The 24641-nt window shown below is 41.5% G+C and overlaps 1 protein-coding gene across 5 annotated transcripts in view; it reads right to left on the reverse strand.

Annotated features, from left to right (window-relative positions):
* Nucleotides 1-24641, reverse strand: part of Atf6 (bZIP_ATF6 domain-containing protein ATf6) — a 225505-nt gene that overhangs the window by 75111 nt on the left and 125753 nt on the right. For 3 of the 5 annotated variants that reach the window (XM_045756857.2, XM_045756855.2, XM_045756854.2), the window contains exons 2-3: nucleotides 16014-16136; nucleotides 4238-4296 (exon numbers count right to left, since the gene is read on the reverse strand). In XM_045756857.2, the coding sequence (XP_045612813.1) occupies nucleotides 4238-4296; nucleotides 16014-16136 (182 nt within the window). The remainder of the gene's footprint in view (nucleotides 1-4237; nucleotides 4297-16013; nucleotides 16137-24641) is intronic. The other 2 variants (XM_045756858.2, XM_045756856.2) reach the window with 1 other exon arrangement.

Below are 24641 nucleotides of genomic sequence, written 5' to 3' on the forward strand. Positions count from 1 at the left end.
AGGCGGGACCCAAGAGCCAGAGCTCAAATCCTGCAAGCACAGCCCGGAACCTTACCAGGTGAGTACAGAACCAACCCTACAACCCCCACACCTCACAACATTAAAAAAGGAGGGTCCCCTGAATGACTCCAGCATGGATTGGACATGCACATGAGGGGGACAGGAAGGGGTGATAAAGGGACAGTCACTGGTGTGCGAACGGTCTCAGTCGTACAAAAATATACCTAAATAAAGACAGGTATATAAACACCGCCGCATCCAGCGCCCGGCCAAAAGACGCCAGACCGCAGAAACTCACCTGGCGAATGGTGGCACGAACTTGACATGACTCAACAGTGCCCAGAAGAACTTGGGAGCACTGCCAGGTGAAGACGCCAGAGCCGGACCCTGCCGGACCCGCAGGAGAACAGGGAGAGGCTGTAGCGAGTAGATTATCCCAATAATATACTCGCTCCAAATATAGTGTTAATATTCCTGTCAACCTTTGGAGATGAATGAGGTGAGGCGTTGCCCGGGCAACACGGTGAGGTGTTGCCTGAGCAATATAAGCAGCAAGAATAGCAAACATTAACTAGTCTACTTTCAAGTGTGGTCTAGAGCAGACACTTGCGAGATACTGTACCGACACTCAGTGCGCTCAACTCACACCAAAGTATCACCTGTGAACTTCTGTATATTCGTCCAAATATATATATAGTATCTTAGTGTCTGTGTTTATTTGTCACCATACTTTACGTAACAATAGAACCGTTACAAGGCGAAGGAGGCGGTCCACACCCATGACACAGGGAAAACCGCGGTGTCCTCCTCACAACCGGGAACCAGGACACCCCCGGCGCGAAGGGGCACATACCGCAGCCAGGGAGAAGAACGAGAGGCAAAGCACTGTAGCAAAAAAGGGCGCAAAACCCCAGCACTGAAACACCGCCCAGACCAAAAACTCCACGGCGCATGCGCATAACACGCTGGCTGAACCGCACACCCTCCCTGCGGGAAGGCGCCAGCCAGGACTACTGCACGAGAAAAGGAGCCAAAAGAGGAAGCAGGAACAATAAAACCGGCCAAAGAAGCAAAGAGCCCAAAAAGGAGCCCAACCGGGCGACAAGTGGCCCAACCGGGCGACAAGTGGCCCAACCGGGCGACAAGTGGCCCAACCGGGCGACAAGTGGCCCAACCGGGCGACAAGTGGCCCAACCGGGCGACAAGTGGCCCAACCGGGCGACAAGTGACCCAACCGGGCGACAAGTGGCCCAACCGGGCGACAAGTGGCCCAACCGGGCGACAAGTGGCCCAACAGGGCGACAAGTAGGAGGAGCCGACAGACGTTCCAATAATGCGGGAAGTAGCGAAAAACCTTCCCGTACCCTCGAGAACACAGAAGAACTACAACGGGGCAGCCCCGGGGCTCCCGGGGAGGAAACCACGAGAACGTTGCCACCACCAAGGCTCAAGTGCAACGCCCCTGCTGCCCGCACCCGCTTAACTGGGTTAGCACAGTTAACCGTTAGCACAACTGGGTAACCGAGCCACAACGAGCAACCAAACTCGCAGGACTCCGGGTCGAAGGTGTCACCGACCCCACAGGCAGCAGACGGAGGCAAAACAGAGAGTCACCCAGAAACAAAAGGTGAGAGCAACCCTCAAACTCGCTGGAAGCGAGGGGGGGACTCTGGGGTCACATCCATCGGACCCGCGTGCCCCCAGGGGTTTCCCAGGGTCCCAAGCGTTTACTTTAAGAGGACTCGCGCTCAGGTAATCCCAGGCAGGGTACTGCTAACCGGCACCCAAAGCTACCAAACAACTTTCTAAGAGCTGAACCCCCGGGACGTGTACACTCACGGGGACCTAGCAGGGGTACCACCAGAAAATACTCAGAACACAAGGGACACAAGGGGCAAGAACGAAGGCAGACCCCCCACCAGGTAGATAAACAAAAGAAAAAGAAAACCCCGCAAGAGGACAGCGTACCCAAGCGGAACAGAGCCGGCCACTATGATTGGTAAAGACAAGCTGCACAGTACCCCGCGCCCCACCAGTGCAAACACTGCCCCTTACTCTAAGGTGAACAAGGGAGACAGAGCACCCGAGCACACAAAGAGCGGCCGAAAACCAAGCAGTAAACGGCCAAGCAGGGGCAGGACCCAAGGAACTTGTGGAAGGTGGCCCCAAGCCCCAAGGGCAGTACTTACAGGGCACCTAGGGAAGGGATCCCTAGGCACATGCAGCCCGAGTACTGAAGAATCACTCCCGGCTCACGCACCACCTAGAAAACAGACACCACACTCTAGGTACAGTGCTGAAACAACCACTGGAGCCGGAGCACATAACCATTGCCTATAGCATCAGCCGAAGAACTGATGGGTGGATAGCCGGCGTGGGAGGTCTGGGGCTCCCCCTTCCCCCTCCCGGGGAGGGGGGAGCTGCGCAGACAGCGGCGCGGTGACGTATGACGTCATACTAGTTTCCTTGTTTTCTGTTGAAGAGTTCTATCCACTAGTTCGGCTTAGGTAGCAATTTTCACCAGAATAGGGGTTTGTTTTGGAATGCTTACCTTTCTGGATGCTTGACCCGGTCGATGGCAGACATAGAATGCTTCCAACCACACGGGGGTTTCTATAGGCCATTGCTCCCCTTGCCTCTCTGAGGGGGCCAGGTTCAGGCTCGTGGTCCCCGGTAGGCCCTAAAACTCCATACACATGACTGATGCCAAAGTCTGACATTAGCATATCAGCCGGTAAAGCTCCGGGAAGCCGACGAGGCTCCCCCCAGAAAAAGGCTTTCGACAGAGTTCCACATAGGAGGTTGTTCTGGAAACAAATACTGGAGGAATGACAGATCGACTTCCAACATGGATAAAAAAAAATTTAACCGACAAAAAAATGAGGGTTGTAATCAGAGGCAATGTATCGAACTGGAGAAATGTCACGAGTGGAGTACCACAGGGTCATGTTCTTGCACCGGTAATGTTCATTGTCTACATAAACGATCTACCAGATGGCATACAGAATTATATGAACATGTTTGCTGATGATGCTAAGATAACTGGGAAGATAAGAAACTTAAATGATTGTCTTGCCCTTCAAGAAGACCTGGACAAAGTAAGTGTATGGAGCACCATTTGGCAAATGAAATTTAATGTGAATAAATGCCATTATGGAATGTGAAATAAGAAAACATAAGACCCCCACACAACCTATAAATTATGTGAGAAATCTTTAAAGAATTCTGATAGAGATCTAGGGGTGGTTCTAAACAGAACACTATCACCTGAGGACCAAAAAGAACATCGTACGAGGAGCCTATGCTACACTTTCTAACTTCAGAATTGCTTTTTAAATACATTGATGGCGAAATACTAAAGAAATTGTTCACGACTGTTGTTAGAACAAAGCTGCAATATGCAGCTGTTATATGGTGCCCATATCTTAAGAAGCACATCAACAAACTGGAAAAGGTACAAAGACATGCAACTAAATGGCTCCCAAAACTGAAGGAGAAGAGCTATGAGCAGAGGTTAGAGGCATTAAATATGCCAAAACTAGAAGATAGAAGACAAAGAGACGATATGATCACTACGTGCAAAATAGTACTGTAACAGGAATCTATAAGATTGATAGGGAAGAATTCTCCAAGACCTGGAACTTCATGAACAAGAGGTCATAGATTTAAACTAACTAAACAAAGCTGCCGAAGAAATGTAAGAAAATTCACTTTTCGCAAACAGAGTTGTAGACGGTTGGAACAAGTTAGGTGAAAAAGTGGTGGAAGCCAAAACTGTCAGTAATTTCAAAGTGTTATATGACAGAGTACTGAGAAGACTCGACACCAAGAGTGTAGCTCTCATCCCATAACCAAATTTGGGTAATAATACTTATGTAATTACACGAGGAACAAGATGCATGGTATTTAGAGAAAAAAAGCTTATGAAAAACAAAGATCTAATAAGTATGCTAAGGAGACAATTCTATTAACATCAAGGGGCCCAAAACTGGTTCCACACACTCCCTCTGAACTTAAGAGGTATAACTAGCCGACCTCTCATGGTGATCCACCAGGCAGCAAGTCATACGTCAGACTGTGAGCAGCTGTGTCTAAAAGCCTGACTGACCAGACCACCAACCTAGAAGCCAGGTCAGAGACTGGGTTGTGGGGATATTAACACCAGGAACCACTACAAGGTAAGCATATTTATATATTTTTTCAATTGCAGAACACTATCAAATACATGTACAAATACCTCCAAGTCATTTGACAGCTTGTGGATCAGGTCATCATCACTGCTCGATTCCGATACATCTGAAAGTACAAAAATCATAAATTAGTACGCTGTAATGCACTTGTGTGTTTCGTGCTACCTCAAATGTTTCGACCTCTATATAACAGATTTCTCAAAATAATGAACAAGTATATTATGTAAGTAATATACCTATATTTATTCATTTATTTATTTATATACAGTACTATATACAAGAAGGTACATTGGGTTATGAGAGTACATAGCATTGATGTTTTTACATTCTTGCAAAGGGACTAATACACATAGCGTCTCAGGCAGGTCCTTAATATAACTGATAATTTTAAGTAGGTAAATAGTAGTAAAATTTAAAGAATATTAACAGGTACATTGTAAGAAAATATGAATAATATTAATAAGTACATCATAGGAAAATTTGCATTCAACATAACTATGATTCAAGTTGATAACAGTGATTACAATGGTGAAGTTGCATGGCTTAGGTACATATATTGGGGGAGTGGATAGCACAAGATACAGTACGAGTTTGAAGCACTACTTGCTCCATATTCTTATTAGCTTATGTGAGACGAGTCTGTTAATTCTACTTAAACTCTCTCTAAGTGTCCCCCACATTCCTATTAGTCCTACACTAATTCCTGGTCCACTAATTACAATTCTCAAGTGTACAACTAATTAGAACTTATTACCTCTTCCCAATCTGATAGATGATGGTCAGGTGTGATCGAGGCCTGTAATATAAGGTTTGACAGTACATTGGTCAGTTAGTCTAAACTCTTATAGTGGTTCAGTACAGACACTTGTGAGATAACGCACATCTTCAACATTCACCAACAACATTATAACACTCGACAAGTCCAGTTCCTACCCCCATATGACGCTTCAGCCTAGCTACAGACGGTTAGATTCTGGCTGCATCGAGCTTCCACACTTTCGTCCTGCAATCGAGCTCAAATTCCACCTGCATTCAGAATGCCACACTCTACACACTCGCCTCACATCTGAGCTCTCTATCCTCGGCCTGCCTCACTCTCTCTCACTCACTCACTCTCTCACATTCTCTCTCTCGCTCACACTCTCTCTCGCTCACACTCTCTCTCTCTCGCACTCTCTCTCTATATATATATCTCTCTCATATATATATATATATGTCGTACCTAGTAGCCAGAACTCACTTTTTGGCCTACTATTCAAGGCCCGATTTGCCTAATAAGCCAAGTTTTCCTGAATTAATATATTTTCTCTAATTTTTTTCTTATGAAATGATAAATCAACCCATTTCATTATGTATGAGGTCAATTTTTTTTTATTGGAGTTAAAATTAACGTAGATATATGACCGAACCTAACCAACCCTACCTAACCTAACCTATCTTTATAGGTTAGGTTTGGTTAGGTAGCCGAAAAAGTTAGGTTAGGTTAGGTTAGGTAGGTAGTCGAAAAACAATTAATTCATGAAAACTTGGCTTATTAGGCAAATCGGGAATTGCATAGTAGGCTGAGAAGTGCGTTCTGGCTACTAGGTACGACATATTATATATATATATATATATATATATATATATATATATATATATATATATATATATATATATATATATATATATATATATATATATATATATATATGTTGTACCTAGTAGCCAGAACGTCGTACTCGGCCTACTATGCAAGGCCCGATTTGCCTAATAAGCCAAGCTTTCCTGAATTAATATATTTTCCCTAATTTTATTCTTATGAAATGATAAAGCTACCCATTTCTTTATGTATGAGGTCAATTTTTTTTTATTGGAGTTAAAATTAACGTAGATATATGACCGAACCTAACCAACCCTACCTAACCTAACCTATCTTCATAGGTTATGTTAGGTAGCCGAAAAAGTTAGGTTAGGTTAGGTAGTCGAAAAACAATTAATTCATGAAAACTTGGCTTATTAGGCAAATCGGCCTTGCATAGTAGGCTGAGAAGTGCGTTCTGGCTACTAGGTACGACATATATATATATATATATATATATATATATATATATATATATATATATATATATATATATATATATATATATATATATATATATATATATATATATATGCGAACAAGCCTGAATGGTCCCCAGGACATATGCAACTGAAAACTCACACCCCAGAAGTGACTCGAACCCATACTCCCAGAAGCAACGCATCTGGTATGTACAAGACGCCTTAATCCACTTGACCATCACGACCGGACATAATGAGGTGATAGCCGAGGCTATTTGAACCACCCCACCGCCGGCACTCGGATAGTTATCTTGGGCATAGCATTTTACCAAATCACCTCATTCTTTGGGGCAACACGTGAGGAACACAAATGCGAACAAGCCTGAATGGTCCCCAGGACATATGCAACTGAAAACTCACACCCCAGAAGTGACTCGAACCCATACTCCCAGAAGCAACGCATCTGGTATGTACAAGACGCCTTAATCCACTTGACCATCACGACCGGACATAATGAGGTGATAGCCGAGGCTATTTGAACCACCCCACCGCCGGCACTCGGATAGTTATCTTGGGCATAGCATTTTACCAAATCACCTCATTCTTTGGGGCAACACGTGAGGAACACAAATGCGAACAAGCCTGAATGGTCCCCAGGACATATGCAACTGAAAACTCACACCCCAGAAGTGACTCGAACCCATACTCCCAGAAGCAACGCATGTTGCCCCAAAGAATGAGGTGATTTGGTAAAATGCTATGCCCAAGATAACTATCCGAGTGCCGGCGGTGGGGTGGTTCAAATAGCCTCAGCTATCACCTCATTATGTCCGGTCGTGATGGTCAAGTGGATTAAGGCGTCTTGTACATACCAGATGCGTTGCTTCTGGGAGTATGGGTTCGAGTCACTTCTGGGGTGTGAGTTTTCAGTTATATATATATATATATATATATATATATATATATATATATATATGCGAACAAGCCTGAATGGTCCCCCAGGACTATATGCGAATGAAAACTCACACCCCAGAAGTGACTCGAACCCATACTCCCAGGAGCAACGCAACTGGTAATTACAGGGCGCCTTAATCCACTTGACCATCACGGCCGTCAAAAGGAAGTGATAGCCGAGGCTATTTGAGCCACTTCCCCGACGGCAACTCGGATGGTAATCTTGGGCATAGCATTTCACCAAATCACCTCATTCTTTGGGGCACACGTGAGGAACACAAATGCGAACAAGCCTGAATGGTCCCCAGGACTATATGCGAATGAAAACTCACACCCCAGAAGTGACTGATGGTCAAGTGGATTAAGGCGCCCTGTAATTACCAGTTGCGTTGCTCCTGGGAGTATGGGTTCGAGTCACTTCTGGGGTGTGAGTTTTCATTCGCATATAGTCCTGGGGACCATTCAGGCTTGTTCGCATTTGTGTTCCTCACGTGTGCCCCAAAGAATGAGGTGATTTGGTGAAATGCTATGCCCAAGATTACCATCCGAGTTGCCGTCGGGGAAGTGGCTCAAATAGCCTCGGCTATCACTTCCTTTTGACGGCCGTGATGGTCAAGTGGATTAAGGCGCCCTGTAATTACCAGTTGCGTTGCTCCTGGGAGTATGGGTTCGAGTCACTTCTGGGGTGTGAGTTTTCATTCATATATATATATTATATATATATATATATATATATATATATATATATATATATATATATATATATATATATATATATATATATATATATATATATATATATATCTCTATCTCTCTATCTCTCTATATATATATATCTCCCCTATATATCTCTATGAGTGATATATAATAATTATAATAATAATTTTATCTAGGGTAAGAACTTATAAAATACAGAGTAACATGTTAATTGCATGCACACAATGATCAAAGCATACGGCCAGGCTGCATACACTTTACAAAGTAATAACCCACTCGGAGATAGTTTCATTCAACTATAGTACAGCCTGTACTGTAATTGCATTTTATAATTTTTACTAGTTTCAGTGAAAAGAAAAACATATCAAATAGCAAAAAATTTATAAACAAAATTGCAAAAGGAAAAAATATGGCTAGTATTAATACCAGCTAGACATTCAAACCACAACTCTAAATAATTCATAATTTAGGTTCACCATTCAGATTTTGACCAATTCTTCATAGATTGAAAACGAGTTTGTTGATACGCGTACAGGCTGACCTAGCGCGTGGTGGCACGGCGATCGCCGCTCAGTTTGCTAGTGCCTTGCGCCCAGTGACTATCCCGCTTGAATTCTTCACAAGGATTTACTGTTTATTTTTGGAGTTTTTGCCATTTTAGCATAAAATTTGTTATAATATACATAGCAATGGGTCCCAAGAAAGCTATGGTAAGGCTCAAGGCAAGAAATCGCATGTGAGGATGACAATAGAGGAAAGCAAGACATCATTCGGAAGCATGAAAATGGTGCACGTGTTGTTGAACTTTTGTAGGCAGTACAACAAATCCACGTCAACGATATGCACTATACTTGCCAAGAAAAAGGACATTATGAGTGCCAAAGTGGCAAAAGGAGTATCAACAATCACGAAACAAAGACCACAAATACTTGAGAAAGTGGAAAAGTTGTTATTAATTTGGATACACAGCAAGGAGTTAGCAGGTGATAGTGTTTCGGAGGCCATCATTTGTTAAAAAGCCAGGGTTTTGCACGAAGACCTTGTAAAGAAAACCCCTGCAACGAGTGCAGAGAAAGACTTTAAGGCAAGCAGGGGATGGTTTGAGAAATTTGGAAAAAGAAGCGGTATTCAAAGTGTTGAGAGGCATGGGGAGGCTGCCAGCTCAGACAAACCAGTGGCTGAAAAATTTATTGAAGAATTTAAAGAGTTTGCAGAGGCCGAGGGATACCTACTGCAACAGGTGTTTAATTGTGATGAAACAGGACTGTTCTGGAAAAGATTGCCTAAGAGGACATACATTACCAAGGAGGAAAAAGCATTGCCCAGACACAAGCCTATGAAAGATAGGTTTACGCTTGTGCTGTGTTCAAATGTGAGTGGCGATTTGAAAATTTAACCCTTGCTAGTGTATCATTCTGAAAATCCAAAGGTTTTCAAACAGTATAAAGTGCAGAAAAATCAAATGTGTGTGATGTGGAGGGCTAGTAATAAGGCATGAGTGACTAGGATTTTTTTTTTTTTTTTTTGGAGTGGGTGAATGAAGTGGTGTGCCCTGCCATAGAAAAAATATCTGCAGAAGAAACATTTGCCACTCATGGCCCCGCTTCTCCTCGACAATGCTCCTTCTCCTCCTCCAGGCTTGGAAAATTGTTGCACAGATACAATAAATTTCTCACAGTAAAGTTCCTTCCTCCTAACACCACTCCTCTAATTCAGCTCATTGACCAGAAAATCATAGCGAATTTTAAGAAACCTTATGAAAAGGCACTTTTCCGGAAATGTTTTGAAGTGACTGAAGCCACAAACCTCATCCTCAAAGAGTTCTGGGAACACCATTTTAACATTTGTAGTTCTTTAAAACTCGTTGACAAAGCTTGGCAAGAAATGACCCTGATCTCTGGCTGGAAAAAATTGTGACCTGAATGTGTGACAGAACTAGACTTTAGAGGGGTTTGAGCCTGTAAATGATGCGCCTATTGTTGAGGAAATTGTTACTCTGGGCCTTCAAATGGGCTTGGAATTGGATGGTGATGATGTGGAGGAGTTGGTGGAAGAAGACAACGAAGAACTGACCACCGAAGAACTCCAAGCCCTTCAAAAGGAACAGCAAGAAGACCCAGCTGAGGATGTTTCTCCAGTGGAGGAGGATGAGGCAGAGGCGAATGTCACTTCTGCAAACATTAAGAAGTGGTGTCAGATGTGGGAAGAAATGCAAACTTTTATTGAAAAGACTCACCCAGAGAAAGCTGTAGTAAGCCGTTGCACTAATCTTTTCAATGACAATGTTATGCCTCACTACAGAGACATCTTGCGAAGAAGGGAAAAACAATCTTCGATGGACAGATATGTTGTGAGAACATCGAGCAGTGAGCCGCAACCAGGACCTAGTGGTATGCAGGCAAAATGTGCCAGAGAATGTACCCCTGAGAGGTCCTCACTGCCTGATGTTATAATGGAAAGGGACTCCCCTTCCAAACAGTAACACCTCTCCTCCTCCCCCTCCTCACCATCTTCCATACGTCTACAGCAGTCATCAGCAATGGTAAGTAATAACTTGAACATAGTTTTGTAGTATAGATTTAGATGAATTAGGTATAAAATTTAGTTTGAAGTGAGGTTTTTGGGTAGTCTGGAACGGATTAATTCATTTCCCATTATTTCTTATGGGGAAATTAACTTCGGGTTACGAGCTGTCTTCAAGAACGGATTAAACTCTTAAACCGAGGTACCCTTGTACTGTACATATATATTTTGACATTTTTAGGCGATGCTGTGGTCACAAGCTGAACAGCAGTGCTGTGCGCTCATGCTGTCTACACCAGCCTTGGTGGCTCACTCAGAACTGAGGCTCTCACACCCAGATATGTTACCCACGATTTTTTTCTAGGTGGCATCTGTGTACTATTGGATGTGGCTGGAATATATAGCCCCTATCCCTCACAAGGCATTTAAAATTGTATGCTAGACCTTGAATCATATATGTATGTATTGCGCAGTTTTGGGAAAGTTACTCCCATCGTATATGTATGTATTGCACAGTTTTGGGCAAGTTACTCCCATCATATATGTATGTATTGCGTGGTTTAAGGGTTAAGCTGCGCCTGGCGTATACAGTATATATGACAGGACCCAATGACACCATAAGTTAAAGTTCTCAAACTTGCTCTAACACGATCCAATTTTTGTGCATAATCTACTAGGCAAACGCTCCAACTTTGTCTAAATGATCACCAACGTAACTTGAAAAACAAGAAAATTAAAAATAATTATAAAATTTAATATTGAAAATTTCAGATCGGCTGCAAAAATATTATACATCACCAATTGTTCATTAAGTGTTATTAAGCTTCAGAATAGTATATGGTCTTCATTTTAATAGATTTAAAATATAGATTTTCAGTTTAGTTTACTGTAAAAAAAAAAAAATTTGTCATTATGGCATTTGAAATATGCACCAAATTCAAACGACAAAATTTATAACTCCAAACGTTTAAGGTTTCGGAAAAATCCATTCTAATAGGATTGTAGAATAGACATCTGCACACACTATATGTAAAAATGGTGAGAATCGGTCGGAAACTGGATTTTTTAAGCCAACTCAAAGTTGAAACTCTAGTTTAGAGAAAATTGAAGTTGAAGTTATTAACAATGTATAAGGTCATTCTAATTCATTAATTTACTTGTACAGTATGTTGTAATAAATATTGTTTGGCATTCGTACTCAAATATGTGAAAATTGTAGGTCAATGTATGTTGGAATGAAGTCAAGAAAAAATACCCCCCCCCCCAAAAAAAAAATAAGGATAATTATAATTATTTAAGGGATAAAGATGTATACTTTATATTAATGAAAATGTCCTAATCTGGTCCCTAATCATCAAAACAACCTTAAGAGATGAAGAAAATAGAGTTTGAAATTTGTGAAAAAATCTGCCCAAAAAAATTTAAAGTCCCAAGTTGTGCCAGTTATGACTGGTTATTGACCAATTTAATACTATCTTCACATAATTAGGAGTGGGTATGAACTCTCCAGGATGTAGAGGTTACAATAAAATCAGATATTAATCAAAGAAGAGGAAAAAATCTCCCCTAAAAAAAAAAAAATTGTGGACATTGTCCAGTGGTAATATCTATTACTTTCACCAATGTATTTGTATGATATATAACAAAATAGAGCATAATAACATACATACATATTCATTATTATTGGTGTTATTATGTATTACTCAGCAATGTTATAAAGGCACCAGCTGCATATCCACTTTGTGGGCACGTCTAATTACTACTACTATTCTTTGTGCATCAGACAGGTGCTTGCATCTCTATTACTGCATTATCTCAAAGTTCCAGTTAATAGGAGCTGTTCTCCTTATTAACAAAACGTTCTTCTTTATAAAAAAAATTGTCTAAAATCCATTTCTGAAAATATTGGGATGAAACATTCACGACGTTGAAGCCAATAAGTTGGAGATTTGTTTAACATTTAATATCAATTTTTACATAATTCAAATATATTTTTGCCCAACCCCAGCTTATACCCCCATTTACAGCCCAGGCTGTAGCAGTGCAAGGGTTAAAGCACTGTACTGACAATAACTTTACAATTAAAAATATATCCACAGAAAGTAACACACAAAAAAAATTTACTTCACACAAATCAATAGCAAAAATTTGCAAAATATTTATTTAGCTCATAAAACCCAAATATGCCAACTAATGGACATCACACTCAACACCAGAAACACCTGTGCTGTTAAGCTCTACACACACACACACACACACACACACACACAGGGTACCAGGTGATACGAAAAGAGAGGACACAGAGACAGGGAGGGGGAGTAGCACTCCTAATAAAGCGGAAATGGAAGTTTGAAGACCTGGGAAATCGAGTTACCAATGAGTGCACAAGCTTCATACATGGAACTCTGACAGTAGATGGGAGGAAGATTGTGATCATGGTAATCTACAATCCCCCACCAAACAGTAGAAGACCCAGGCAGGAGTATGATGACAACAACAAAGCATGTATTGATGAACTGCAGAAGGCAGCAACACTAGCCCACAGAATGAGAGCGAAGCTGCTGATCATGGGGGACCTAAATCATGGAGAGATAAATTGGGAATCAAGGAATCCCCATGGAGGGGATGAAACGTGGGGAGCAAAATTAGTAGATGTTATAGACAGGAATTTCCTGACACAACATGTGAAGGAAGACACAAGGGAAAGAGGAGGAGATGCACCGAGCCTATTAGACCTGATTTTCACCCAGAACGTAGAAGATATCGAGAATTTAGAGCATGAAATACCTCTAGGGGCCAGTGACCATTGTGTCCTAGTCTTTGACTACATGATGGAATTCAAAATTATGACCATGGGACAAGAGATCTGGGAAAGGAGAGCTGACTACAGGAAAGGGGACTATATGAGGATAAGGGACTATCTGGGTGAAGTGCAGTGGGAGGAAGAAATTAGAGGAAAAACAGTCCAAGATATGATGGACCTAGTCATACAGAAATGCCAGGAGGCCGAAGAGAGATTTATACCAACGGTAAAGGGAAAAAATAAGAAGGAATATAATAACCCATGGTTTAATAGACAGTGTCAGGAAGCAAAAATGGCCAGCAGGCGGGAGTGGAGGAAGTACAGAAGACAAAGAACAGAGGACAACAGAAGCAGATACAACAGAGCTAGGAACGATTACATTAACATAAGACGAACATCGGAAAGGGACTATGAGAACGATATTGCAATCAAAGCGAAAAAACAACCTAAGTTACTACACAGTCATATAAGAAGAAAAATGTCGGTGAACGACCAAGTGACAAGACTAAGGAAGACAGAGGGGGCATATACTGAAAGTGACAAGGAAATCTGCGAGGCACTGAATGCCAGTTTCCATGGAGTGTTCACTACCGAGCCTGAGCAGCTCCCATTGTTGGAAGGGGTTACCCTAGATGAAAGACTATCAGATATAGAGGTGACAGCAGAGGAGGTAATGAAACAGTTGACAACTCTAGATGCAACTAAAGCAGTTGGACCAGACAAAGTATCACCGTGGATACTAAAAGAAGCAGCACAGGCCCTCAGCGTGCCTCTGGCAATGATCTTTAATGAGTCACTTATGTCAGGAGAATTGCCCAGTTGCTGGAAGAAGGCAAATGTCGTGCCGATCTTCAAGAAAGGAGATAGGGAGGAGGCACTTAACTACAGACCTGTATCACTGACAAGCATCCCCTGTAAAATACTGGAAAGAATAATTAGGCTACGACTGGTTGCACACCTGGAGAACATTAGGTTTGTGAACAAACATCAACATGGGTTCTGGACAGGGAAATCGTGCCTAACAAACCTTCTGGAATTCTATGATAAAATAACGAGGATAAGACAGGACAGAGATGGTTGGGCAGACTGCATATTTCTGGACTGCCAAAAAGCCTTTGATACAGTACCGCACATGAGACTGCTGTTCAAGCTCGAGAGGCAGGCGGGGGTGGGGGGAAAGGTCCTAGAATGGATAAGGAACTACCTAACAGGAAGGAGCCAAAGAGTTACGGTAAGGGGCGAGAAGTCGGACTGGCGAACAGTAACAAGTGGAGTACCACAAGGATCGGTGCTGGGACCAATTCTATTTCTTGTGTATGTTAACGACATGTTTACAGGCGTAGAGTCCTACATGTCGATGTTTGCGGATGATGCAAAGTTGATGAGAAGAGTTGTGACAGATGAGGATTGCAGGATCCTCCAAGAGGACCTGAACAGATTGCAGAGATGGTCAGAGAAATGGCTACTAGAATTCAACACGAGCAAATGTAAAGTTATGGAAATGGGACTAGGAGATAGGAGACCAAAGGGACAGTACACAATGAAGGGGAACAGCCTACCTGTAACGACGCGTGAAAGAGACCTGGGGGTGGACGTAACACCTAATCTATCTCCTGAGGCACATATTAATAGGATAACGACAGCAGCGTACTCTACACTGGCAAAAGTTAGAACATCATTCAGAAACCTAAGTAAGGAGGCATTTAGGGCGCTTTACACTGCCTACGTAAGGCCAGTCTTAGAGTATGCCGCCTCATCATGGAGTCCCCATCTGAAGAAGCATATAATGAAACTGGAAAAGGTTCAGAGGTTTGCAACGAGACTCGTCCCAGAGCTACGAGGGATGGGGTATGAAGAGCGCCTGAGGGAACTGTGCCTTACGACACTAGAAAGAAGAAGGGAGAGGGGGGACATGATAGGAACGTATAAGATACTCAGAGGAATTGACAGAGTGGACATAGACGAAATGTTCACACGGAATAGTAACAGAACGAGAGGACATGGATGGAAGCTTGAAACTCAGATGAGTCACAGAGATGTAAGGAAGTTTTCTTTTAGCGTGAGAGTAGTGGGGAAATGGAATGCACTTCAGGAACAGGTTGTGGAAGCAAATACTATTCATAATTTTAAAACCAGGTATGATAGGGAAATGGGACAGGAGTCATTGCTGTAAACAACCGATGCTCGAAAGGCGGGATCCAAGAGTCAATGCTCGATCCTGCAAGCACATATAGGTGAGTATATAGGTGAGTACACACACACACACACACACACACACACACACACACACACACACACACACACACACACACACACACACACACACACACACACACACACACCAGGGCAACCGGTGGCACACACACCAGGGCAACTGGTGGCACACACACCAGGGCACCGATGGTTGTATGGATAGCACGCTGGATACGTTATCCTGTGGCCCGGGTTCGATTCCCGGTGCCAGTGAGAAACGATGGGCAGTTTCTTTCACCCTAATGCCCCTGTTACCTAGCAGTAAATAGGTACCTGGGAGTTATTCAGCTGTCACAGGCTGCTTCCTGGGGTGTGTGTGTGTGGTGTGGGGGGAAAAAAAAATAGTAGTTAGTAACAGTTGATTGATAGTTAAGGGGTGGGCTGAAAGAGCAGAGCTCAACCCCCGCAAGCACAACTAGGTGAATACACACAGCTTAATCTTTAAAAACATATATAAATAATGCAAAAGCTTACACCCATTCTAAAAATCTTTCCACCACCACCACTGGGTATTACAGTACAGTTTTAACCTTTGGTGAGACCAGCAAAGTCCATCTGTAAGAGAAAATCTTCCAGAGAATCCTTGACTTCAGGGCAGATCATGTTGGTTGTTGTGGTGGTGGTGGTGGAGTTGCAGTTTACCACATTGGACTCTGGGAAGAAATTTATTTTTTATTCATATTACAATGTATTTAGGACAAACAATCATCTGAGGAGGAAAGCATTTCCCAGTTGAACTACATTCATCGTTCAGTCTTTGCCAAATTTACATATGTAACATTGCAATTAAATGCATACACAAATATGTACAGCACTGGACACTGCAAAATCTCAATCTCTAATGTGCATGCTAGCCTTTGTATAGTTGTGCATAGAAGTAAACATTAGTAGCAAGACAAATTTTACATTAACCCTTAAACCGCTAACTGTTAAATAGCCGACATCCCCAGGGTGCTCAAGAAAAAAAATTGTTCTGAAAAATAATTTTTTCTTGTGACAGTGTTAATTAGCCTTCAGGGGGCACAAATATCTAAATAAAAAGTCTCTAGCTCCTGTGGTTTACCTGTAGTGGCCTGGAGAAGTTGCATATTTTTAGTTGAGGTGCCACCAAGGAATAACTTTGTTGATTCATTTTTATTGTTTCTCACTTTATTTATTTGTTTTCATGCTAACAAGATTGTATGTGTGTGTCACAGTTACTGCCTACTATGTAAAACTGAAAATATAAGTACATATATGTATGGATATACGAGTACAGTATAGATATACAGACACCCACATACTAATAATAATACATGTATATACCTGCATATATTATAGGCCTAAATCTTAAAATTGCATTTAGCACACATTTTGCCTCAAATATATCCTTGGTAATCACTCATTTGCTGTTGCTAAAAGTTTAGTGTCTCCTCTATGACTGCCCTAAATATTCAGACACTGGATGGTGATATTGCCAAGCATTGGTCATCATTTTCTTACAAAGGCCCCTAGAAGGAATGTGAGGGACTCTAGATTTTTTTTGTCAAGATGAGGGATGGTTACTGGTGGTCTGAGGAAGCAAATGTGAGCTCTATGTATGTGCAGGACTATTTTAACTACAGTATTTTAAATATGCAAATCATATATATATGATTTGCACCATTTAAGGGTTAATGCATTTTGATCCAAAACTTAATTATATGAGACTATTCAAGACTGTGATATGTATATAAATATATAGAGTGACTGCAATAGTACCAATGATTTATTTATTTATTTATTCATTCATTTACTTATTTATTGGCAGGCTAATTCCTGCATGGGCCCTAAAACCTCTGGCTGGCCCACTAACACGACTAAATGATTGCTTACAGCAATGACTGGCAACTGGGTACTGATAAATTTGTTAGTTCCAATGCACAGTACAGTGCAAGGTTAGACCTGTTTCTTATTTGGAGAGGGTCCTGAGAGTTCTTGTACTCCCTGAGCCCAGCCTGAGCCCAGGCTTGACTTGTGATAACTTGGTCCAACAGACTGTTGCTTGCAGCTGGTCATAGACCCACATATCCATTACAGCCTGGTTGGTCCAATACTTCTTGCAAGAACTTATCTAATTGGTTCTTGAAGAAGTTTACCTTTGTTCATGTACTATTTCTAATGCTTGCTCAGAGAGTAGTGAACAGCTGTGGACCTCTGATGTTCAGACAGTGTTCTCTGATTGTGCCTATAGCACCTCTACTCCTCACTGGTTTTATTCTGCATTTCCTTCATGTATAAATTATTTGATACCCCCTTTCATCTCCTTTCCAGAGAGTGCATCTTGAGAGCTTTGAGAATGTCCCATTAGTTTAGGTGGTTTATCATGTCTATGCATGCGGTATATGTTCTCTGTATTCCCTCTATTTCAGAAATCTGTCCCACTCTGAAAGGGAAAGTGAGTACTGAGCGAGTACTCAAGACGGGACAGCAGCAGTGATTTAAAAAGTATTAGCATTGCTGTGGGGTTCCTGGATTTGAACACTCTCATAATCCATCCTTTCATTTTCCTGGCTACTGCTACATTTGCTCGGTTATGTTAATTATAAGTCAGGTCGTTAGACATCATAATTCCCAGATCTTTTACATGATGCTTTCCTTGTGTGATTAAGTGTGACTGTGTCTTGTAATTACCTAAGTGTTATTACCCAAGTGTAGTTACAGGATGAGAGCTACGCTTGTGGTGTCCCGTCTTCCCAACACTCTGTCATCTAACACTTTGAAATTACTGTATTGACGGTTTTGGCCTCCACCACCTTCTCACCTAACTTGTTCCAACCGTCTACCACTCTGTTTACAAAAGTGAATTTTCTTATATTTCTCCGGCAGCTTTGTTTCGTTAGTTTAATTCTATGACCTTTTGTTCTTTAAGTTCCGGGTCTCAGGAATTCTTCCCTACCAATTTTATCGATTCCTGTTACTATTTTGTACATAGAAAAAGAGGAGATATGATCACTATCTTCTAGTTTTTGCATATTTAATGCCTTTAACCTTTCCTCGTAGCTCTTGTCCTTCAGTTCTGGGAGCAATAAAGTGGCATGTCTTTGCACCTTTTCCAGTTTGTTGATGTGCTTCTTCAGATATGGGCATCATACAACCGCTGCATTTTCCAGCTTAGGTCTAACAAGTCGTGAACAATTTCTTTAATATATCTCCATGTATTTAAAAGCAATTCTGAAGTTAGAAAGTGTAGCATAGGCTCCTCGCACAGTGTTCTTAATGTGGTCCTCAGGTGACAGTTTTCTATCTAGAGCCACCCCTAGATCTCTTTCTTTGTCAGAATTCTTTAAAGATTTCTCACATAATTTATAGGTTGTGTGAGGTCTATGTTCTCCAATTCCACATTCCAAAATATGGCATTTATTCACATTAAATTCCATTTGCCAAGTGGTGCTCCATATACAGTTCTTATTTTGTCCAGGTCTTCTTGAAGGGCATGACAATCATCTAAGTTTCTTATCTTCCCTATTATCTTAGTATCATCAGCAAACATGTTCATATAATTCTGTATTCCATCTGGTAGATCATTTATGTAGACAATGAACTGTATTGTATCCTGCGACAATTGTATCCTGTGTTTCATTAAAAGTTCCTCGTTTCCACCATACCTAAGTACAGTACCTGGAACTTATCACTGTTAAACATCACCTTATTTTCTGTTGGCCTATAAAAGACTTTATTAATATGTTCAGGTCTTTGAGCGTCACCTTAAGACAGTCCATGAATCATTTCTTTAGCCGCTCCCCCCCCACCCCCCCACACACCCAATAATGCATGCCCTGACATAATTCTTCAAACAACAGCTGTTTTGGCAATTGTCTGTCAGGCCTTCTGACAACATGGCCAGTCCATCTGGCCATGTTTTTTGTTTTTTATGTAAATTATTATATGTAAATTATTATGCATTTCTCCCGCCTGCACTGAAGAGTACAGATTAAGGCTCTTTAGTCGGTCCCAATAGTTCAGATGTTTTACTGAGTGGATTTTAGCAGTACTGTAAAGGATCTCTGCACGCTCTCCTGGTCAGCAATTTCTCCAGCTTTGAAAGGGGCTGTCATTGTGAAACAATATTCCACTCTAGAGAGCACTATCGTCTTGAAAAGTATCATCATCAGTATAGCATCTCTAGTGTGAAAGGTTCTTGTTATACAACCTGTCATTTTTCTTGCAGTTGTGACGGCTACTTTATTGGGTCCTTTAAAGGTTAGGTTTTCCGACATGAATACACCCAAATCCTTTACATTGAATTTTCGTTCTATATTACGATTTGACTGCATTTTGTACGTGGTTTCTGTTTTTATATTTTAATTTTTTTTTCTGTACCACATGAGCTGGAAATTATCTGTTATACACAATATTATTTTTTGTAGCCCATAGAAAGAGCTGATTTACATCTGATTGGAGGTTTGCCGTGTCCTCTACGTTATCTACTCTCATAAAAATCCTAGTATCATCTGCAAAGGATGATACAGTACTATAGATTGTGTCCTTGTCTATGTCCAATATGAGGATGAGAAAATGTACTGGAGAAAGCACAATACCCTGGGGGACTGAGCTCTTCATGGTTGATGGACCAGATTTTATTTTGTTGACTATTACACATTGGATTCTATTAGTCAGGAAATTGTAGATCCATCTGCCTATTTTTCTGGTAATTGCTTTTGAACGCATTTTGTGCGCAATAACACCATGGTCACATTTGTCAAAGGCTTTTGAGAAATCTGTGTAAATTACATCAGCGTTTTGTTTGTCTTCCATGGCATATAATGCCATGTCATAGTGGTCCAGCAACTGTGATAGGCAAGAGCGCTGTGATTCCATGTATTTTGTGATCTTGCTTCTTAGCACTCTCTCAAAGATTTTTATGATGTGTGATGTTAGTGTTATCGGTCTGTAATTTTTTGCCTCTACCTTATTTCCTCTTTTATGGAGTGGTGCTATCTCTGCTGTTTTTAGTATGTCAGGGATAATGCCAGTATCTAGGCTTTAATTTAGCAGCAAGCTGAGCATGAGGGTTGTTTGTGATTAGTTTCTTGGTGGGGTATGCAGGGGTCAGGATGTCAAAAGGTACTATCTGCCAGGGTGGAAGGAAGTGCTGTACTCTTTCATCTGTATATACATCATGCAGTCCCATCATTTTAATATGAGTGGCTGTTCTTTGAATCCATTTAGACTCACTAGTTCCATTTTGTATGTGTTCTAACAGTGCAACTGACACAATGTTGTTTTTGTTATCACGCAGAAGCTTTAGTCCCATCATAAGATTAATTTCAAATATTCTATCTCTAATGCTAAGTATATTTAATTCTTTCCGCATGTTGAGAACTTTGGTACACATTTACAATATACAAGCTGAAAACAACATTGCACAGACCAAATACACTGACGGATCACTCAATACAGCAACAGGGAGGGCAGGAAGTGCTGTTATTGCTCATCAGCCCGATGGCAGCACAATTCAAAGAAATGTCCGAATTAGTAACTGGGCATCCACAATGCAAGCCGAGTTGGTAGCGATACTGGTAGCACTCGAAATTATTGACAACATTGAAGTAGACAGCTTAATTATTTCTGACTCCCTTTCCTCACTACGAGCAATAAACAGTTTGCAATCAAGTAATAACGTGCTTGTCTTGGAAGCTAGACGTAGATATATAAGAATACTTAGCAGGAGGGTAAATATAAAAATGTTGTGGAGTCCTTCTCACATTGTCATGCAGGAACATGACAAAATTGACGCCCTTGCTAAGGCTGCAGTAAATAAAGACAGTATTGAACGGAATCTTGAGTTATCAAATAGGTCCCTTAAAAGTGTCATTAGACGAGAACTCCTGGATGAATTTGAAGAAAGTAGAATAGTGCAAACTGGAACTAGCAGGTCCATTGTTCATCACAATGAAATGTGTGAAGTAAAACATGTGTATGGGGCAAGTAACAAAGTCAGTAGACTAATAGATGTTGTCACAGCTCATATAAAACTTGGCTACAAGTATCTCTGGCAGTTCGGCTTGTATAGGGATCTAGAGGAAGTAAAGTGTGTGGACAAAGGCAGGGACACACACTCGAACACTATATTTTGGATTGTAGTAAAATTGAGCCTTTTAGAGATAAATCTAGGCTCACTCTGTATGATATGGCAACCTATCTTATTACCATGGATAAATTACCTGAAATCCTTGCACTGTACCCACATTTCGCTTCCAGTAGATGAACGACATATGAGATTCAGAAACAAGTAGTGTATTGTGAGGACTAATAATAAACAGAAGCTCCCCTATGACTCTAATATCCCCATTGGTCAAACTATTATGTATTAGCGATAAGACTTACCATTAATGTATGATGACTTACTGTAAATATGTAGCTCTTGTAATAGCACTTTCTCTGTAACTAGCTGACATTGTAACTATAAGGTGTGAAGGATAGATGAAATTGTTTATGTAATAATCTAAGATGAGGTCTGATAAAGACCTTTTGTGCCCTCTGTAATGCTTTTGCGCTACCGCTCACAGGATGAGTATGGGGTGCACAATAAACTACCCGCCTTCGGTGGCAACAATCAAAATCAATCTAGGCTTTGTCTCCAAAAATGTGAAGGGCCTGCGATAGTGTTTTTTTACAGTTCTTGATGAATATAAAGTTCCAAGAATTAGGGCCTGGTGCAGAGTGTATAGGCATACTGTCTATGGCTTCTTCAAAATCCAGTGGGGATAGGGTGACGTCTGATATATGATTTGATGTTGGTATCATATCCATGAAAAATTCATTTGGGTTATCAATCTTCAGTGTGTTTAGTGGCTCGCTGAAAACAGAGTCATACTGATTCCTCAGCATTTCGCTCATTTCTTTGTTGTCAGTGAAAGTTCCATCTCCCATTCGTAGGGGCCGGATACTAGATGTGGTTTTTGATCTTTATTTTGCATAGGAGAAAAAATATTTTAGATTTCTCTCTATTTCACTGATGGCCTTTCGCTCTCTTTGCCTCTCCTGGGTTTTGTATGATTCTCGTAGCTTTAGTTCAATTGTTTCTATTTCTCTACCTAACCTTCTTTGCCATTCTTGAGATAGGGTGCGACTCAAGTTGTCCCGCGATTCGAGAGGGAACGACGTTCCCGTTCCAATCTGCATCTCTTCCTCTTTTTCTTAGGGGTATGCGGTTTGAGCATATTTCTAGTGCTACTGAGCTTATTTTTTCCAGGCACTGGTTCAGGTTTGCATTTTCTAGCTGTTCTTCCCAGCTTATTTCTGTGAAGTCTTGGTTTATCTGCTCTCAGTTTATCCATTTATTATTGAAGTTGAATTTGCTGAAATCTCCTCCTCTGCGAATCAGGATTGGTAAGTTACCTTCAGGTAAATCAGGTAAAAAAAATAACTTGTCGACCAAGGTACCCTCCACATCTCTTCTGAGAAGTAAAAATTGTATAGTAAAGGAAACTACACAGATGTCAGTAAGATCACAGCCTTCCACCGGGGAACAGAAAATGGGGTTGGGTGCACTCAACAGATGGCACTGGCATAGGTGGCGCTGGTATAGTTGGTGCTGGTATAGTTATAATGTTCAACACCATCCCTAAATGTTCAACACCATCAGCCAACATTGATCCATCCATGTAGCTCCACCAAATGCCAACCATTCTTTTCGGGTGGCAAATCATTTGTTCCACTGTTCCATAGGATTTGTTCCATCCTGTCTGGGTGTCCAACAGAATTATCGGACACAAAGAAGAGAGACTGTCTGGGTGGCACCAGCTGTGATAGCTATCCTCATAATGATGCCACTGACTGCTTGTATTTGGTGTGGACTGAGGGGTCAGCAAGCTGGAGAGCCACTATAATGGGAAGGGTTCAAGACGAGTGCCTGTTGATTGTTATGGTGTTGCTGGTCAGGATATATAAGGTGATGGTCTGGGTATGACGAACTTGTGATAGCTCTGATAGAACCTGCCGCCCAGCTGGGTGGGCGAGTGCAGCAGGATTGGTGACTGAGTAACTGCAGATGTAAATTGCCTAGAATTTAGGTTCGTATATAAGTGGTTCATTTCTTGAACCACTTATATACGATATAAAAAAGATGTCTTAGACATGTACACATGTTCATGCACATATTATGTAATATTGTAATATATTTTATATATTACTAAAAGGATTCGAACCCAGACAGCCAGGAGCACTATGCACCTTGGAGTACCTGGTACCTTAACCACTAGATCACACGACTGTACAAAAATCTTGATAGTTGTGAGACTATTTATCCAAGATCCGACAGCGCTCGGTGGTCAACTTGAGCATAGATATCCCAACTATAAAGTTAGCTTAAATCGTTTTAATATGCTATTGCCCCCTTGCCTCTCTTTGCTTTCAATTTTCTCTGAAAATAAAGACACAGCAGTGCACTATATCTCATCAGTAATGAAATATTGAACAACGTAAATCGAAGGGGGGAATGAAACATCTTGAGAATTGCATGGAATGGGTATGAACGTGTTTGCATAATCTGTAGTGATAAGCAAGTACTGTACTGCTGATATGTAAATACTCTCACTCATCCACACTCGGATCTGCTCTCAACCTTCTGCTCACCCACATTCCTGGTCATCCAGAGTCATCCACCCTCCCTTTCAGCCATGCACACACCTCCCAGTGATCATATAATTTACCCCAGTGGTGTGAGTCGAAGGTGGTCACACTCATTAGCACTCGAGGGTGAGGGGTGGTTGGTGACTTTAGCGGAGGTGGTGCTGGTATAGGTGGCATTCGTATAGTTAGTGCCGGTATAGTTGGCACTGGTATAGGTAGTGCTGGTATAGGTAGTGCTGGTATAGGTAGTGCTGGTATAGGTAGTGCTGGTATAGTTAGTGCTGGTATAGTTAGTGCTGGTTGGTGGTGGAGGACCATGGTGATGGGAGGTGAAGTTCATCCACTCCAGAGACCGGGCCGCTGTATCAGTGATCCCTGATTGTGATACCTGTGGATCTATGACTAGGGGCAAAATCCTCCTCCGATGTTGTCCTCATCATATAACTACGCTATCATGCACCAGAAAGTATTGGCGTTTACTAATTAGAAAATACTACTGTTTAAACAATTAAGACGGAGTCCGAGAGCTAGAGTCTTTAAAAATACATTAGTTAACCCTAACA

Source organism: Procambarus clarkii, chromosome 74 (genome assembly GCF_040958095.1).
Source record: "Procambarus clarkii isolate CNS0578487 chromosome 74, FALCON_Pclarkii_2.0, whole genome shotgun sequence".
Classification (NCBI taxonomy): domain Eukaryota; kingdom Metazoa; phylum Arthropoda; class Malacostraca; order Decapoda; family Cambaridae; genus Procambarus; species Procambarus clarkii.